Genomic DNA, 19969 nt, shown 5'->3' with positions numbered 1-19969 from the left:
TACGGATTTTGCTGGACCTTTCCAGGTCAAAACACATAAGTTACGGAATCCGAAAATCACCAAAGCATACTTATGTGTGTTCGTGTGTCTGGCCACAAAATCGGTTCACCTGGAGTTGGTTTCGGAACTATCTACTGAGGCTTTTATTGCCGCCTTGTCTCGGCTTGTGTCAAGGCGCGGCTTGCCCTCCCTTATTCGGTCGGACTGTGGCACTAATTATAAGGGTGCTGATAATTATTTAAGGGAAGTTTATCGTTTTTTGGAACAAAATCAAAATTATATCGGTCATAATATGTCCAAGCGCGGTATTACTTGGATTTTTGATCCTCCAGCTTGTCCATCATGGGGTGGTTTGTTTGAGGCTGCGGTTAAATCGGCGAAAACTCATTTAAAACGGTGCATAGGGGAAACAAAATTAACTTTTGAGGAACTTAGCACGGTTTTCTGCAAAATTGAGGCCGTACTGAACTCTAGACCTTTGTGTCCTATCTCCTCAAGCCCTCATGATCTGGAGGTATTGACCCCTGGTCATTTTCTTATCGGTCATCCGCTGGATGCTCTACCGGAGTATCCGTTGCAAGATGTGAAGATGAATAGATTAAGTCGGTTTCAGCTGTTACAGCAAATTTCACAAAGTTTTTGGCATCGGTGGCACTTAGAATATCTTCACACTTTGCAACAGCGGGTCAAATGGACGGACTCCACCTCTCCTCCTAAGGAAGGTGATTTAGTTCTGCTGAAAGAGGACAACGTCCCTCCTCTTCAGTGGAATCGCGGTCGGATAATTAAACTCTACCCAGGATCGGATGGTGTGGTCAGATTAGCGGATATTCGGGTTGCAAATGGAGCAACGCTCAAGCGGGCAATAGGTAGGCTATCTAGACTGCCTTTAGACTAATTACAAAAAAAAATCGGTTGTACGTATATACTTGTATACTTATTTATTTTTAAGCAGCGGTTACTGCTTAGGCGGGAGAATGTTCGGTACCGACGAACACTTTAATAATTTAATAATTGTATGTGGGTAGGTTCTTATATTTGTATGTGGGTAGGTGCTTTTATTTTTGACAGTCTACTCAGTCGTTGGCAGCCTCTCGTCGGGTTATCTGCTCTTGTATTTCGGCGCGGTCTCGATATTCGCAATATTTGTATTTTCGGTTAAATATTACCAGCTGCTATTAGGCATTATATTTGTGTATACGATTATAAGTGGACATGTGATTTTGTGTGTGAGAACCTCAAGATTAAAACGGATTACTCAAGCATCGGGAGGGCCCTCCACGCCGAGCTTTGGACCTTGAACCATCACGTGAGCAAAAACCTATATAATATTTATTTTATTAAATATATTTATCCAACACATTGTTTTGGCGCCGCCGCTTGCAAAAGACCGATGCCCAGCAATGGATGAATATCAGTTGTCGATTTGATTGCAGAAGGTACCTCAGGCTCAGGCGGCCAATACAACAGAGAATCAAAGACACTTGTAAAAGTGAACATAGCCAACAGTGTCGCGTCGAGGTAGCAGGAGTTGTGGTGGCCCTGGATGCCGCGGCTCCGGCCCGCCAGGTCGCCCAGTGCGACTGATTATAATTACAGTGAAATGTCCAAAAATATACTATAATACTTATACCTTACGGCATGGCCCAGCGTCTGCCTTAATCCTACTCAACTGCTTTACCAATAAGTTCTATAAACCATTTGACGAGATCAGTTACCCACTTGGTTTTTTGGAAATAGGTTTTAAATATTTTTACCTCAGGTTCAGGCGGGCGATACAACAGGCTATCAAACACACTGGTAAAAGTGAACATGGCGAACAACGTCGCGTCGAGGTAGCAGGAGTTGTGGTGGCCCTGGATGCCGCGGCTCCGGCCCGCCATGTCGCCCAGTGCCGAGAGAGGAGGCACCACGCCCGGGACCACGGGGCAGTCGGGCTGGAATAGAGGGGGGTTGAAGTTAGTTTGTGGATGAATGAAGTAAGAATTAAATGGAGCGCATCATCAAAAAAATAAAAGGATATAACATTATGATGCCGTCATTGTCCACTGCTGGACATTGGTAGGTTTTTCCCAAAGTGTGCCTTCTTTATCCAGCCACAACAAGAAGTTATCTGATCCTAACTATAATAAGGACGTCGGTCTGGCGTACACAGGGTATCTACGCTACTCTAAAATCCACCGGTCATTGGTTTTCAGCATATTTATTATGTCCATTACAATATTTGAAAGATATACACTTGGCACTAGGCCTCAGCTGCATACAGCGGCCCTCGGCATGTACTCAAAGGGGAAATACACATACAGAGCCCTATGTCTCTGATTAGGGATTCCAGGGCCTGATGATGATATACTTGGAGAAGCCACGTCACCTGATCAGGGTCGTCACTATCCGCCAGGGCGCACTGCGGGCGTGTCGCGGAAGCGCGCGTCGCGGCGGCACAGCGCCGGCGGCACGAACAGCGCGCGCCCCGCGGCGCACGAGAACACGCGCGTGCCGCCCACGCACCCGTCCGACAGCCCCGGGATGCTCTCCTCTAGCTCTATGCCCGCTGTTGCTGTGTCAGATCCGGGGTGCTCTATGTAGATAACTAGTTTTTCCCGCGAGCTCAGCTTCGCTCTATACGCTTTTCCCGTGGGAATTCCGGGATAAAAATATATTTATAAAGTTTCCTCCTAAATCGCCCTATCTATTTAGATTAGTAGGCCCTATTTAGTAAGTTGTGCTACGTTGCGTCGTGTATTCGGATTTATTATACATAGAAAACTACACAGCGCACTCATAGGGCAAGACTCCCGGACGATTCCCCTATAGTATAGTCTATAGAAGCCTCAATCACCTGATCAGGGTCATCACGACCGTCGCGGCACGAACAGCGCGCGAATATCTAAGCAATTGTATACATAGACCCGCGATACAGATACAGACAGCCCCAAAAAGCTTTATTCTATATAGGTTATTGATGTATGGAACCCATCATGCGCATATTAGATTCAATTTCTGCAGATAGTACATAGTAACAGTAGCCATGTCACCTGATCCGGGTCATCACTATCCGCCAGGGCGCACTGCGGCTCGGGCGTGTCGCGGAAGCGCGCGTCGCGGCGGCACAGCGCCGGCGGCACGAACAGCGCGCGCCCCGCGGCGCACGAGAACACGCGCGTGCCGCCCACGCACCCGTCCGACAGCCCCGGGATGCTCTCCTCTAGCTCTATGCCCGCTGTTGCTGTGTCAGAGCCGGGGTGCTCTATGTAGGTAACTAGCTTTTCCCGCGACCTTCGCTTCGCTCTAAAAGCCTTTCCCGTGGGAATTCCGGGATAAAATGACCCTATATATGGTTCTAAGCTTTAAGAGCGAGGCCCCATTAGTACGTTGTGCTACGTTGCGTCGTGTCTTCGCAACGAAACTGTCTTATAAAATATATGGAAAACTACCTACGCAGCGCACTAATAGGGCAAGACTACCGGCCGATGTTTCTATAGTATACCTAGTAGGTACATAGAAGCCACGTCACCTGATCAGGGTCGTCACTATCCGCCAGGGCGCACTGCGGCTCGGGCGTGTCGCGGAAGCGCGCGTCGCGGCGGCACAGCGCCGGTGGCACGAACAGCGCGCGCCCCGCGGCGCACGAGAACACGCGCGTGCCGCCCACGCACCCGTCCGACAGCCCCGGGATGCTCTCCTCTAGCTCTATACCCGCTGTTGCTGTGCCAGATCCGGGGTGCTCTATGTAGATAACTAGCTTTTCCGGCTACCTTCTCTTCGCTCTAAAACGATATCACTTCCTCTTAAATCGCTCTATCTATCGCTACGGTTTTTTATATAATAAAAAAACCGCAGCAAAATCCTTTTTGTAGTTTTAAATAGCCAAACATACATAGATACCTATGTACAATCTACATTGATACAGACAGACGCGAAAAGTGACTTTGCTTCATACTATGTAGTGATAGTAATGATACGGAACCCGTTGTGAGCTCAGTCAGTAGTAGTAGATAGTACACTGTAGCCACCATCACCTGATCAGGGTCATCACTGTCGCTAGATTCGCGATACACATACAGACAGCCGGGAAAAGCGACTTTGCTTCATACTATGTAGTGATAGTAATGATACGGAACCCGTTGTGAGCTCAGTCAGTAGTAGGGTGATTCTCAAATGACGCGATTTAGGTATGTCCAAGCCATAAAATACATGAAATTGATAGTTTTATACCAGGATGTATTTTTTTTAAATAATGTATCTTGTGACCGTTTTTATACATTAGTAATGTAATGCATAAATTTATAAAGAAAGCGACAATGATTTTTTAAAACTCAATATCATAAGTTCTTTGGCGCGTCCTTCACTTGATTTTATTTTTAGGTCAAGAAAAACTCACTTTTTAAAGTAAAATAAGCTTATGATTTATATGTTACCATTATAACAGATACTTATGGTAACTGTAAATTAGGTTTCTATTCACTATTAGGTTTAGTTTTCAAAAATATAACGCATTCAATTTTGTCCGAGAAAAAAAACTAACTTCTTTGGCGTAACGATACCGTCTTACTACTCTGCGTTTAAACGATCACCGGACATTATCACCATGCGTCCCTCACCCTTCAGTCCCCCACTATCTTCTGTAAGGTTTCCTATATTTTATATAAATTATTAAATTACCCATTTAAAACAAACGCAAATTTAAAGGAAATTGTATATTCATAATATTAATACTTAATAAAATTAAATGGGTACGTTTTGTATTAGACCGTTGGTAACACTGGATTGGAATGTAAAATTACTATATAAGCGACGAGACCGTTTGCAACGGGCTCAGTCTTGTGGTGTATTTCGAGTGAAATTGTTGAAATAAATATTATAATCAGTGAGCAAGTGGATTTTATTATACTTCAGAAGTGGAATAATGTAAGTACACGCACACAATTATTATTATTATCTTTTTATTCTGATTTTTACTTTTCATTTTTCAAAGTAAGTTTGTTTTTGATGTGATGTCTATCATGTTGAGAATAAAAAGCGAGGAGCAGATAGCCCACCAAGTATAGCCATCGGTTAGCACTGATAAACATAGTGAATCGAGATAATTTGTTCCCAAAAGCAAAACACGTGTGAATTTTATTATTATGTCCTCGAAAGACTAGAGGGCTTATGATTTCAGCATGCAAGAACCCTAATTTTAAAAAATGATAAATATCTCGAAAACCGTGCGTCGTAGGCGAAATCTGAGCAAATTTTTGATCCCCTTTGAAACCCCCTAGCTCGGCAAAATGCTTAAAATGAAATTGAAAAAAATTTAAAACTACCCTCAAATATTTTTTTTTCCTACAATTTTTTTTCCTTCTTTTGCCAAACACGTGTAATAACGTATTTCGTTCCACCCATCACACAATCCATTAAATTAAGTTAAAGAAAGTTATTTCGTCACTAGATTCTCTTAAACTATTACTTTGGTGGTCATAAAAAGTGAATCACATGTAATTTCATCCTTCCCCTTTGTTTACTATTCACATCAAAGTCTCATTAAATATGTGTGCTAGGCACGATAGTTATAGTCTGTTATTATAGCATTTACAATTGTTTATTTTCTCTTTTTACGAGATCCTGGGTCATGGCGGATCATACCAGGTCTGCTGACCATGAGAATCAGCGCAGACTGCGAACACCTGGTGAAGAATCGTCCCGACACCGACGTGACGCATCAGTGGGACACTCCAGTCGTCCCGTCAACCCGCAGGATCTGAATGAGCACGAAAACCAAATACAACGTGAAAGGGAAAGCCGAACGAGGAACGACCGGCAGGTTGCCGACCACGTGGTAGCGCGCAGCCGCAGCCGTGGCCGCCGCTGCAGTCGCAGCCAGCGCCACAGCCGCCGCCGCGGCCGCAGCCGCAGCTGCAGTCGCAGCCAGCGCTGCAGCCGCAGCCGACGCCACAGCCAGCGCCGCAGCCGCAGCCGGCGCCACAGCCAGCGCCGCAGCCGCAGCCGGCGCCACAGCCAGCGCCGCAGCCGCAGCCAGCGCCGCAGCCCGCATGGCCGCAAGCGCAGTCGGAGCTGCAGTCTGGTGGCAGAAGCTGAGCAACGAAAGCAGCACGAGGACGACATACCAAGGAATAAAAGGTCACGTACCCCAACTTTTTCTGTTAAGGATGTACTTGATATTGTTAACACAATGAAGGGTGGCTTTGCATCTCAGCCGTTACCATTACCAGCACAAGCACCGAAAAATATAGATACTAAAAACATTCTCCCAAATTTTGACCCATCGACAAAGAATCAACGTATAGATGTTTGGATACGTAAAGTCAACGAATGTGCTAGTGTATACGGCTGGGATGAAAGGACAACCATTCTGTTTGCTATGCAAAGGCTTCAGGGTTTGGCCAGGGTATGGTACGAAAGTTTGAGTACTATTCTACATACGTGGGTAGAATGGCAAGAAAAATTGCTAAGCGCGTTTCCCTGTGACCATAACTACGGCCAAATCCTGGAGGAGATGCTGAAAAGGAAAACTAAGTTCGGTGAACCAATCGAGAATTATTTTTACGAAAAACTCGCGCTAATTAATCAGTGTGACATTTCGGGTAAGCGAGCAGTTGACTGCTTGATACATGGTATTACGGATCGGACATTAAGATCCAGTGCTTTGGCCTTGAGTTGTTCTCAGCCCGACCAGCTACTTCAGTTTTTAATTAGCAACAAGGAAGTACAATCTTCAGATCACAGTTTCAATAGGAACAGAAGCTGGGCTGATAACAATTCAGGACAAAGAAATACTAAAACTGTTTCTGACAGACCGAATCAGTCACGAGGTCACTTGTTTTGTTTCAATTACAAGGAACGCGGCCATGTCTACACGGATTGTCAAAAACCGATAGTCAAATGTCTAAAGTGTAATAAGGTTGGTCACATTAAAGAAAATTGCCGTAGTAGACCGGATAACTTAGCTAAAAACGAACCTTCCAAGACATTGTGCATCACAAGCTCTGCTCCAAATTCGAAATTCATTAAAGACATTCAAGTTAACAAGACGTCAGTACAAGCATTTATCGATTTTGGTAGTGAGGTGACGTTAGTAAAACAAACACTAGTTGCAAATCTAGGTCTGGATCACAATCATTTACCGTCAAGTATGAAAGGTTTTGGGAATGGCATAGTTCAGTCGTTAGGTGCAGTTTCGTTAGACCTGGCAGTGGACGGAGTCGAGGCAAGAGTTGTTTGCAGAGTTGTCGATGACAATTTATTAGATAAACCAATTTTGATTGGCCAATCCTATACCGAACAACCTCATATAATTGTTATCAAAGATTCGAAATCTTTACAATTCCGAAAAATTGACTGTGAGATACCTACGTGTGATTTTGACACAAACGATCATGAGCTCCACGAGGTGAGGGTAGATGTTGATGTTGAGCTATTTGGGCCTGCGTCGATTAGGGCACGTGTAGATCCCGTGTATGATGGATGTATTTTGTTGAGCAACAAGGTGATTGGGAGTCCAACGAAGGAATGTGTTATATCAGGAGGTGTATATCATGTCCGTGGTGGTTGTCTGGACGTTTCTGTATGCCCAAGCTCACATCCGTACAAAATGTCTCAAAATGTTGTAATAGGCAGAGGAGAAAAGGTAGAGTTTGTTCAGCGTATAATGATACAAGCACCAGGAGTTGCCGAAGCAGAACCGGTATCCACTTGTGATAGGATTATTGGAGAGGATGAGGTTCGAGTAGGTAGTTCTACGACAAAGGAAGACAAAGAAAGATTGATGACTATCTTACACAAATACAAACACTGTTTCGCGGACAATCTTAAGGACTTGGGGTGTACAGATTTCACACAAATGACTATCGAAATAAATAGTCAGCGCCCCGTTGTTTACCGTCCTTACAGATTATCTCATCACGAACGGGACAAGGTACAGTCGATGATAGGTGAAATGATGGAAGCAGGGATAGTTCGGGAATCTGTGTCTGAATACGCAAGCCCAGTTATACTTGTGCGTAAGAAAGATGGCAATTTCAGAATGTGCATCGATTACAGGATGCTCAATTCGATCACAGTTAAAGAAAGATATCCGATGCCGATCATAGACGATGAAATTGCTAGATTGTCTGGTCAGGCTTGTTTTATATCTTTAGACTTGACATCTGGGTATTACCAAGTACCAATATCTGAACAGAGCAAACACCTGACAGCGTTTGTTACTCCGGATGGCTTATACGAATTTAATCGCATGCCAATCGGCTTAGCAAATGCACCAGCTGTTTTTCAGCGCTTAATTAATAGAGTCTTAGGATCTACCCGTTTTACTAAAGCTACTGCTTACATGGACGATATTCTCGTTTTTGGCAAAAATTCTGACGAATGTCTAGCAAGATTTGAAGAGGTTTTGCAGTTAATAGAAAAGGCAAAGCTAACTCTAAACTTGTCAAAGTGTGACTTTTTGCGCTCTAATGTTGACTATTTAGGGTATGAAATTAGTGCGTTAGGAGTTCGACCAGGTGAAAAGAAAATTCAATCAGTAATGAATTTTCCAAGACCAGAAAACCTGCACGCTGTCCGCCAGTTTCTAGGGCTCGCCAGTTATTTTCGGAAATTTATTTTGAATTTCGCTCAAATTGCTTCTCCATTGACAGATCTTTTGAAAAAGGGTCGAGTATGGGAATGGAGTGACAAACAGGAAAATTCGTTTCAGGTATTGAAATCCAAATTGATAGAGAGACCGATATTATCTATATATGATCGCGAAGCGGATACCGAATTGCACACCGATGCGAGTAAGGAAGGAGTGGGTGGTATACTGATGCAGCGGTCAAAGATCGATGGCAGCTTCCGGCCGGTAGCTTATTGTAGTAGGCGAACATCACCCGAAGAACGGTACTACCATTCGTATGAACTCGAAACTTTGGCTGTTATTCGTGCATTGGAAAAGTTTCGGGTATATTTGTTAGGCAAGGAATTTAAAATAGTTTCAGACTGCAGTGCTCTTCGATCCACGTTCATGAAAAGGGACTTAATTCCTAGGATTGCACGATGGTGGCTTTTGCTACAAGAGTACGATTGCTCGATCGAATACAGGCCAGGTACGAAAATGTCCCACGTGGATGCGCTATCGCGTAATCCTGAACTTGATGACGTCGTCGGTAGCGCAGAAACTACACAGGTCATGGTAATAAGCGATGAAGATTGGCTTCTTACCTTGCAGTTAGGTGACTCTGAGTTAGACAAGATAAGACAAATGTTAGACAGTGAATTAGATCCAAAAGGGCTTCAATATATGAGAGACAATTACATTTTACGCGATAATAGGTTGTTTCGATGTGTAGGTGGTGACCGGGAAAATCTGCGTTTTGTGGTTCCAAAGGGAGCGAGGTGGCAAATATGTAGGATGAATCACGATGACATAGGTCATCTTGGATTAGAAAAAACTTTAGAGAGGATTAAGAAAAGTTATTGGTTTCCTAAATTAAATCGTTTTGTAAAAAAATACGTGACTGCATGTCTTGATTGTGCTTACGCCAAGAAGTCTGCTACAGGCAATGAAGGTTTATTACACCCTATAGATAAAGTAGAGATCCCGTTTCATACTCTACATATAGACCACCTCGGCCCCTTTGTAAAATCAAAAAGAGGCAATTCGTATTTGCTAGTAATCGTTGATGCCTTCACCAAGTTCATCTTTATTAAACCCGTTCGAAACACAAACACTCAAAACGTGATTCGCATTCTTGATGATATATTTTATACGTTTAGAGTGCCGGACCGCTTGATTAGCGACCGTGGTAGTTGTTACACTTCAAATGCTTTCAGGAAGTATTGCTACGATAAAGGAATAAAACACATATTGAATGCTGTTGCGAGTCCTAAATCCAACGGTCAGGTAGAGAGGTATAATAGGACAATTCTCAATTCATTAAAAGCGCAGAACTTAAGACATGATGAGCGGGACTGGGATAATCAAATTGGTAGGGTACAGTGGGGTTTGAATAATAGTGTTCAAAAAACCACTGGTAGGAGGCCAACTGAAGTAATGTTTGGCACTTGTATGAATAGCGAGATCAATCCTTGTTTAAACGAGATATTAGAAGAAGTTCGTGACGATGTTGACGTATCCGATATTAGGTCTCAGGTTAAGGATAGAATTGATACGGAGCAGGAGAAGCAAAAAGAGCGATACGACCGAAATAAACGGCCTGCTCGGACGTATAATGTAGGAGATTTAGTTAAAATTACTAATGTATCGCTGAATAATGACGGGAAAAGTAAAAAACTTCTTCCATCTTATGTTGGACCATACCGCGTTATTAAAGTTCTAGGACAGGATAGATATAGAATTTCATCTATTCCTGGATTTAATGGTAGAACCATTAAACGAATATCCACCGTAGCAGCAGATCGTATGGTACCGTGGGTACACATAGCTGCATTACAATTAGATAACGATGAATCCGATGCCTATAAATCAAGCGATGACGATCGTGAGCAGAGCTCCTAAACATGCCTGTGTAATAAGCATTTCATTAATCGTAATTATTTACTGCAGACTTGTTATTGTTGTAAGTCAAGACGCGAGGACTTGCTGGCTCTCGTTCTGGTAGAAATAATAAACTATGAAGTGAACGACAACGAAGATTGATTGGTTCGTGTGTCGAATATTTATATTTATTATGAGTTAATAAAGAGATATGTTCTTATTGATGAAGTACAGTAGGTATTTGATTCTAGTGAAGATTGATTGGTTCACTAAAATTATAAATATTATGTAGCATGATTTCTATCGGTGTTTGATTAGACCGATAGACTTTAAACAGAAAAATTATTAATAGACGAAGACTGACTGGTTCGTCCATATTACAAATAGTTGCATATATGTCTGATTATTGATTTATGATCATTAAGTTATTATTAGACGAAGACTGATTGGTTCGTCCATACTATAAATAATTCGTATATGTGTGTGTTATTTATGAACGCTGTATTTATTTTGGATTTTTTTTTTGTCAATCTTTATAGATCTCCTTACTGTATTCTTATACGAATTGTTATTTTAATAATACTAATGTATTTTTTTTTCTTCATTGTATAATATTTGATGAACTGCATGTAATTATAGGCCAAGTGTAAGGTTGCCACCTGGCGCGTGTATGGGGACATACACGTCGTCAGGATGGTCGAGTGTAAGGTTTCCTATATTTTATATAAATTATTAAATTACCCATTTAAAACAAACGCAAATTTAAAGGAAATTGTATATTCATAATATTAATACTTAATAAAATTAAATGGGTACGTTTTGTATTAGACCGTTGGTAACACTGGATTGGAATGTAAAATTACTATATAAGCGACGAGACCGTTTGCAACGGGCTCAGTCTTGTGGTGTATTTCGAGTGAAATTGTTGAAATAAATATTATAATCAGTGAGCAAGTGGATTTTATTATACTTCGACCAGGAGCAGAGGAGCATAAGTTTACGGAGTATGATGAAAAATTATTTTTTTTTGCGCCATAACTGGTTTTGGTCAGGTGTTGGGGCCAAAGGCATAGGGTCAAGGAACTTCGTGGGTACACACACAAACAGCTGACAGACAGGTACACAGATGTTTGTAACTCCTTCCCACCTTCCCTATCCTAACGGAAACTGCAGGTAGATGAACACTAGCTGTCATCTGCCACCTCAACGACCGACCCTCGTTCACTTCTACCACCGCCGCGATTAGAGTCGGTGACGCACCTTACGCTCCCGTCACTCAATCCGCGATAGAAGCACAATCCGCCGCGTACTACAACACACGTAGCTCTACGCCGCGCACCGGTACAACAGCACATCAACCTGGAGAAGAACGGGTGGAAAAAATCGAAGAGGTCAAACGCATTTGCTCAGCCGGACAACCGTTCCTGCCAGGTCAGTTTCCTTCCTTTAAACTTCCCCCTTGCTCCTCCATCAGGTAAGTGCCTAATTTCTTCGATTGTTACTTTCATGCTATTATTTGATTTGTTGCATACATATTTTTGTCCACGTATGTCTATTCAAACAGTATGCACGTGTCAATTAGAGGTTCCAATTGTACATCAGCTTTCTGTTAAAATAATTTTTAAGTGATGATTTCTAATTTCGTTGGCAATAATTTCTTTGGATTTCTTTGGCATTCTGCGCCAACGAAATTAGTTTTGATACAAAGAAATTAGTATTGACTATGAAACACCATTAATAACGCTAACTTTATGCATTCAATGTCTATTATGGTTAATTCTCTCATCATTATCATCAGCCAATAATCATCCAATGGACATAGGCCTCTCCCAACGAGCGCCACAACACTTGGTTCTCGGCCATCCTCATCCAACTACTACCGGCTACCCGCCTAAGCTCGTCAGTCCAGCGGGCAGGAGGGCGTCCCACGCTGCGGTTGCATATTTTGACAGCTATGTTGGTAACCTTATTCCTCTGACGGATAACCTAATTTTTGATACGATCCATCAGAGAAACCCCAAGCATAACTAGAGAGTTATGCTTGGGGTTTCTATGGAGAGCCATAGCACACTGAGCGACTTTAAATCGGTGGACCAGTCCTACCGTCAGTTTCCACGTCTCAGCACCATACGTCATCACTAGCTTCTAGCTAGGTAGTCTTCAGGCTCTGAGGAATGGACGAGGAGAATATGTGACGAAGTTTCCCGAATGCAGCCCAACCCAGTTGGATGCGCCTTGCAGCCTCCTTGTCCAAGTTGCTTCTGCCTAGCCGAATAGTCTGCCCGAGGTAGACATATTCTTGCACAACTTCGATTGTTGCCTCACCAACGACGACCGGCTCCGGTTTCATGTGAGCATTGCACATGACTTTCGTCTTGTCCAAGTTCATACCGAGGCCTACACGTTGGGAAGCAGCATTTAGGCCACTTAGCATCCAGCTAAGTTCTTGCAGAGATTCTGCCATAATAACGATATCGTCCGCGAAGCGGAGGTGTGACATGTACTCGCCATTTATACATATGCCATGTTGATGTGTTTATGGTCATCCTCTATGTAGTCTATGGTCACCTCTTGTCACACGACTAATAAAATGGCGGCAAACAAACAAATACATATTTCTATTATTTATTATTATCTAAGCTAACCCGCAAATACTTCAATGGCGACGAGGATGGGATAAAATTTACGCACCACGGGTGAAAGGTGAATAAGTTTATTTGGCGGGGGGCGAAATAATTAATACAGTATGTGGGCAAGTCTCAAATGGCAGCAGTGGGCGAGAGATGCGAGTCGAGAGGCTCGCGGCTCGCTGCAACTTCGAGGACGGCCGGGGCAGGCGCGGCGGGACCGAGCGACAGGCACGAGACCGGCGCGCGTTCAGCTACCGACGAAGATACCCGAAGAGCAATCGGCCAACATTCTTTCCCAAGCTTCGGATGTGGAACAGCAGGCGGCGAGTGCGACAGGCGCGCCAGGCCGCTGAATCACTAAGAAGGAAAGTTCCGCAGTCATCAACAGCAGGCGGTATGCAGCAGAGGCCGAGGCCCTCGCTGTGCGTGGAGGGAGCAGGCGGCGTGCCGCGAGGCGGTGCGCGACTCAGCTGCGGCCGCGGTGGACGCGCCCGGCGGATAACTGGCCGCGATAAGGCGACTGAACGTCCACGACTGTTCGCGATTTTAGGGTTGGGACTTTGGGGAGATGTGTGATGAGACATGATAAGTGGCTAGTTATTTTATTAGGTGCATGTTTTTCTTTACAGTATTTTCTATGATATTTTTGTAAACAAGTCTTTTAGGTTATATTTTATTTTTACAATTAAAGGTGGAGGAATGATGTGTTTATGGTCATCCTCTATGTAGTCTATGGTCACCTCTTGTCACACGACTAATAAAATGGCGGCAAACAAACAAATACATATTTCTATTATTTATTATTATCTAAGCTAACCCGCAAATACTTCACATGTCCTTTCCAGTCCAACGTCTTAAAGAAATCCAGTGAATTGGTGAACAGTTTCGGAGATATCACATCCCCCTGTCTCACTCCACGTTTTAGTTGGATAGGTCTTGTCTTGTGGTCCTGTACTTGGACAGTCATAGTAGCCGCATTGTACAGACACCTCAACACCTCGATATAGCGCCAGTGGATTCGGCATCTCTGCATGGATTCCAAAACAGCTTAGGTCTCGATGTAGTCGAAGGCTTTTTCATAGTCCACAAAGGCTAGATACAGAGGCTGATTATACTCTTCGGTCTTCTGTATAATCTACCTTACTGTGTGGATGTGGTCTATTGTACTAAAGCCTTTTTGAAACCCAGCCTGCTCCGGGTGCTGAAACTCGTCTATCTTTTGGGCAAGACCATTCGTGATAACCCTTGAGAACAGCTTGTATGTACATGGCTTAAAAGCGAGATCGGTCTATAGTTCTTCAGAAGGGTTTGGTCACCCTTCTGAAGAACTGTAGTTCTCTCTAGAAGCTGGTGTTGACAGCTCCAATTTGGTGCAGTGTGGGACGTAGGGTCGACTTCACCAGACATCTCCTCTCCAGCTTGAAGTTGATATTCAAAGTGCCTCGGAGAAGTCGGTGATCACTCCCAGTTTTAAACCTATTGATCACTGGGACATCTCTGAATATGTGCCGCTTGTCAGTCATAATGAAGTCTTTTTCGTTTTTCGTCCTACCATCGGGGCTTGCCCATGTCCACTTCCTCTGGGGCCGATTCTCAAAGAAAGAATTCATGAGAAAGAAAGCTCCTCCCTTTCCACGAAGTCTACATGCATTTGCCCTCTCTGGTTTCTGCTACCAAAGCCATGATGTCCTACCCTCGATTCGTCGCATTCTTGTACTCCCACTTTGGCGTTGAAGTCCCCCATCACAACGGTGTATTGGGTCCTAGCAGTACACGTGATGCCCTAGAGATATCCTCGTATACTGCTTCGACTTCTGTGTCAGAGTGTGCCGAGGTTGGTGCATATAACTGTACGACCTTCAAGGAATACCTCTCGGTTAGTTTAAGTACTAGGCACGCTACCCGATTTGACACACTGCTGATCTCCACTACGTTGTTGACAAGGGTCTTGTTGACGAGGAATCCTACGCCACCTTGGGACAGTTGGTCGCCCTCCTGATGGTAGAACATGTGGCCGGACTCCAGGGTCATCGTGTCCTCGTCCTCTTTACACTTTTTTATACCGGTGACGCTGCTGCCCATCGCCGGCCTATGTTATTTAGGCCTGGGTCTCCTATTTTATGCTATATGCGGCGTCCAACTTTGACGTAAACGTTTTAATCAACGTCCTACGGCCTACCTACGGCGTCTACGCGCCAACGTCGGCGTGTGAGGGAGACCGCATCAGTACATTTCTATAGTGAGCATCGTGACGCTGCCTACGGCGTGACGCTGGACGCGACCTACGGCGTAAATAGGAGACCCGGGCCTTAGAGTAGCTGTTTTTGGATGGTTATACCGCCATCTTCCGGTCGCCAGAGCCTCGTCTGTTATTTAGCAGAGTGCACCACGGGCAGGTGAGGTTGGCAATTGGTTCATTCGGATGTTTAGAACCCTTGCACCCTTACGTGATCATGTTAAAAACAAATAAAGATATTTGTGATTTTTAGTTTTGTTGTGTATTATTTGCAATCTACGTATAAAACTAATTTCTTTAAAATAATTTCTAATTTCTTTGTTCTTAAAACTAACTTCTTTGGGACCTTTTATAATTTCTTTGGTGTGTTTTCTAATTTCATTGGTGCCAATCTAATTTCATTGGCCCAAAATTGTTTAAAATCGCTGTAACTTTGAATCGGCTCGATAGATTTCAGGGCCAATAAGAGATAACTAAAGAGGTCTAACGCCTCTACAATATGTGGGGTATAATATTCAAACAACATGAAAAAAAAAATGCGCCAAAGAAATTATGCTTTTGGAGCCATTTTTTGAGAATCACCCAGTAGTAGATAGTACACAGAAGCCTCAATCACCTGATCCGGGTCATCACTATCCGCCAGGGCGCACTGCGGCTCGGGCGTGTCGCGGAAGCGCGCGTCGCGGCGGCACAGCGCCGGCGGCACGAACAGCGCGCGCCCCGCGGCGCACGAGAACACGCGCGTGCCGCCCACGCACCCGTCCGACAGCCCCGGGATGCTCTCTTCTAGTTCTATGCCCGCTGTCGCTGTGTCTGGGAGGTGAAGAAAATATGACTATATATATATATCAGATAGTGATGTAACGAATGTGTGTTTTTGGACATTCGCGAATGCGAATGCGAATGCGAATATCTGATATCGATATTCGCGAATGCGAATATTCAATTTGTGTTCAAATTTGGCGCCATTTGTATGGTTTGGTGGCAGTCTCGTACTGAACAAGTTACGTTCCGTTCTAGACTCATTCTGAAAAAGACTAGCCAATACTAGTCACCGTTTTTTAAAAGTAGTTACACTTTAGGTAGCTCCGTAACAGTTACGACTCATTGCGACTGTTTGAGGTTTCTGAGGACGACTTAATGTCATATGGCAAATTTTTGTTCACTTCAGCTTAAAAACATTGTCAACTTATAAGCTATTAAATAAAATATTTCAATATCAAATCCATTTAGGTATCACTAAGATATGGCCAAAACAACTAGAGAAGGCGGAGAAAACTCAATAGGGGTTTCCACACTAAAGTGAAGGACTGAAAACAATCACACTTTATACCTTTAAATTTGACTAATCATGTAATTTTTTTATTTTCGGTTTCAAGCCTAATAATATTTTGACCAAAAATTTAAAATAAACTTAAATATAAATAACGGCCTTACCACAAAAACTTAGACAGTGTTTAACAGATGTTTACCGCTGTCAAACGCCTTCAAAATCTGTCATATTTCGTTTTAAACACTTGTTAAACAGTGTTTAAAGTTTTTTGTGGTAGTGCAGTAAATATCTCAGAAATGCTTAAGTTTCGGATAATGCATTATAGGGTTCAATCGACTGGAAATGTCTTCCTCTATCACCTCCTGAAAGGATCAGGTCTTCTATACTACTGTATACTGTCAAAATACGCATTTTGTTTGTTTAAAGAGTTTATTTATGTTTATGTCTTATGAAACTATTAAATATAATATCTAAAGTTTAATTTCCCAAACTAAATAAATAATACCAAATGATAAATGAAGACTTTAAATGTGATCAAGAGGGCAACTTGTAATAAAAAGGTTATAGACGAATGGATTTAATTTTTGTTAACCTACTATTATTTTCAAATAGTTTTTTTTAATAAGTACCTACTGATATTCGCAAAACATTCGGACTAAATTTTGCGAATGCGAATGCGAATATCCAAAAAAATGCGAATATTCGCGAATGCGAATGCGAATATTCGTTACATCACTAATATCAGATACCTTCATTACCTTTTAGCTCTCTATCGTATGTTATTCGTAGGCCAATCGAAATTACTTCTGCTAGCTACCATGTCAGTAAAGATTTGCGATACCACAATATTCTAAGCTCTAAGCGGCATATTCCTTTATGCATGCGAATTCATACAAGAACATAGGTTTCTACATTACTTTCTAAATATTGAGTTGATTGTATACCACATTAGCCGATTTTTGTACCGCAGCAGTTGTACTTTTAAATTGCAATATCCTTCCATCACCAGCTGAACTAACCATCAACAAGCCCGATCCACCGGACTACTCCATAGTAGTGCTGGTCGACGTCAGTGGCGACCTCTACCAGGGACCCCACGCCGATGTCGTCGGGCAGCAGCGGGGGTGAGGGCGAGCGGCGGGGCGCGGGGCGGGGCGAGCCCGGCGCTGGCTGGTCGTAGACTGCGTCGGGGGCTTCGCTGCCGTGAACATCTAGAGGTAGAAGGAAATAAATTGTTCATGGATATGTTTTGGAATGTATGTAGGTATATGGAAAATCTTGAAGAAGTGGAATCGCCATTGGTAGTCAGATACCCTAGAGGATGTAAAGTAAAAGTAGTGTACCTACCAGGATAGGTAAATAATCGTGCCATCTATCCACCTGAGACTTGTATCGGTCAGTGGGGCTTGTAACTTGTGAGTTAATTTAGGTTTGTGTAAGTAGACAACTGATAACAACATGATAGTAAATGCAAAAGAAAACATACCCTGTTCAAACTCTAATACACAAAGGGGAATTTCGTCAAGTGATACTTCTTGTAAATACGCGTAGGACATGGCTTGGATGCAAACACACGCAGAGAAATACCGCCGCTCTATGCCCATAGAACCAGCTATAAATAGAAACTAGGAGAGCTAAATCTGTCTTCCATCAAAACAACAGTTCACTCACACTAGCTCAACAGCTCAGCTCAGCTCAAAGGTGAATGTGATAGTGTTTAGTAAATAGTTACTTATTTAATTGATTTGTGCAGTTATTTTGTGGTTATTGGTGGGTTTAAGTGAATCTAAAGATTGGCAAAATGGTAAGTTTTTAAATCCCTTAAACTAATACCAACCACTGTTTCTCACTTCATTCAGTATAATTAAAAAATAAATACAAATAGGCATATAAATTCATAAATGAGGATTATACAATACAAAAACATATCAGTCTCACCTACAAGGAGGCCAGTCTCCACTTTCTTAGGTTCATGCACCATCTTAGGTTTTGATCTTTGTAATGTGGAAGAGTTAGATGATGCAGCCTTCCTTCTCTTGTCTGGAGCGATATGGTTGATGATGTTTACTGACTTGACCCTGTCACTTTGTGATGGATGATTCATAGTGCGACTGCGGGCTCGAGGCACTGAGCCATACTCCGGGCACTCCGGCTCTCTTGGTGCTGGAGGCCAGCTCCCACCAATCAAATGGAATAGATCAACCTGAAAATAGAAATACAAAGCAGTTCTTGAAATAATTCTGAATGCTATTAAAAATAATTTATTGACACCTTCCTGTGGTAGGTGACAACTTCACATTTAATTATATTAGTAAACATGATTATTATGGTATGTTAATAAATTAGATGGTTTTATAAATAATTTATTAGCATTTCAGTTTTTAATTACAAATATAAAAAGCAGTATTAATAATATTATTTTCTATTCTTTGGGGAAGCATTCATTCCTGCAGCTGGTTCAGTCCCCATTCCCAAGCTTGGAAAATTTCCCTATTAGTAAATGTTATCATTAAACAATGCAGGGTTATTTTAACATCTAGTCAAAACTGATTATTCCTAGAATAAAAACCACTGAATAATAACATTGTGAATGTGATTATTGGGGATTTTTTTACTATAAAAATATTTTTATAATTTTAGTAATATGAGAGCAGTAGTAGTAGTTACACAATTAATATGAATAAAGCATTTCTCTCCCTCTTTAGTTGCAAATATTAATGATATTGCATTGACAAACTATTGTGCATGCATGAATAAACATAGAATATGTACATATTTAGAATTTATAAATTGGAAAGACCTTGATTTATTTTTTTAAGCAAAAATCATAAGTAGGTATTTAATTACATTTATTAAAAAAAGCGTAAAAGCCTTGGGCCTTAATATTAGGTTTAATAAATAGGTGCTTCATTTATAAGTTAGTGTTAACAATGAGTTGACATTCTGTTCAAATAAAACCTGTGTATTTGTTTTGGAGCTCCGACTTGTATCATCAGTTTGTGGTTGAATCTGATCACTCATAACGTCCAGCAACCGAAGCTGTTAAGACTGTACTGTTTATTAATGAATTTTGTTTAAAACTTTTAAGCTGAAAGGTGCATGTAATGCAATGCACCTAAAATGATTATTCAGAATCTAGATTACAGGCATATAATATTACAGGTAAACTTCATAACATACCTGTTTAATATGAGAACGGTTCAGTGTAATTATAAATTTATAGGATTTCCAAAATACTAATAAATAGTTTTTTAGGAAATAAATTTGTAAACAAATATGTTTTCTTGTTGATTTATGTCAAATGATTTTGACTATTTTTGACAGTAATGTCATTCATAAAGTCAAGAATCTGTGAC

At 42.1% G+C, this 19969-nt stretch overlaps 1 protein-coding gene across 1 annotated transcript in view; it reads right to left on the bottom strand.

The window, feature by feature from the left end:
* LOC119694546 (ubiquitin carboxyl-terminal hydrolase CYLD) overlaps window positions 1–19782 on the bottom strand; it is a 34244-nt gene extending 14462 nt beyond the window's left edge. Inside the window, exons 1-5 of the mRNA XM_048627793.1 lie at window positions 19572–19782; window positions 18552–18816; window positions 17633–17824; window positions 3036–3232; window positions 1758–1937 (exon numbers count right to left, since the gene is read on the bottom strand). Coding sequence (XP_048483750.1) covers window positions 1758–1937; window positions 3036–3232; window positions 17633–17824; window positions 18552–18816; window positions 19572–19634 — 897 coding nt within the window. The 5' untranslated portion in view covers window positions 19635–19782. The remainder of the gene's footprint in view (window positions 1–1757; window positions 1938–3035; window positions 3233–17632; window positions 17825–18551; window positions 18817–19571) is intronic.
* Between the last annotated feature and the right edge of the window lie 187 nt (window positions 19783–19969).

This window comes from Plutella xylostella, chromosome 4 (assembly GCF_932276165.1).
Source record: "Plutella xylostella chromosome 4, ilPluXylo3.1, whole genome shotgun sequence".
Classification (NCBI taxonomy): Eukaryota; Metazoa; Arthropoda; class Insecta; order Lepidoptera; family Plutellidae; genus Plutella; species Plutella xylostella.
Note: the sequence above shows the minus strand (reverse complement) of the source record. Positions and strands in the feature narration are given on the sequence as shown.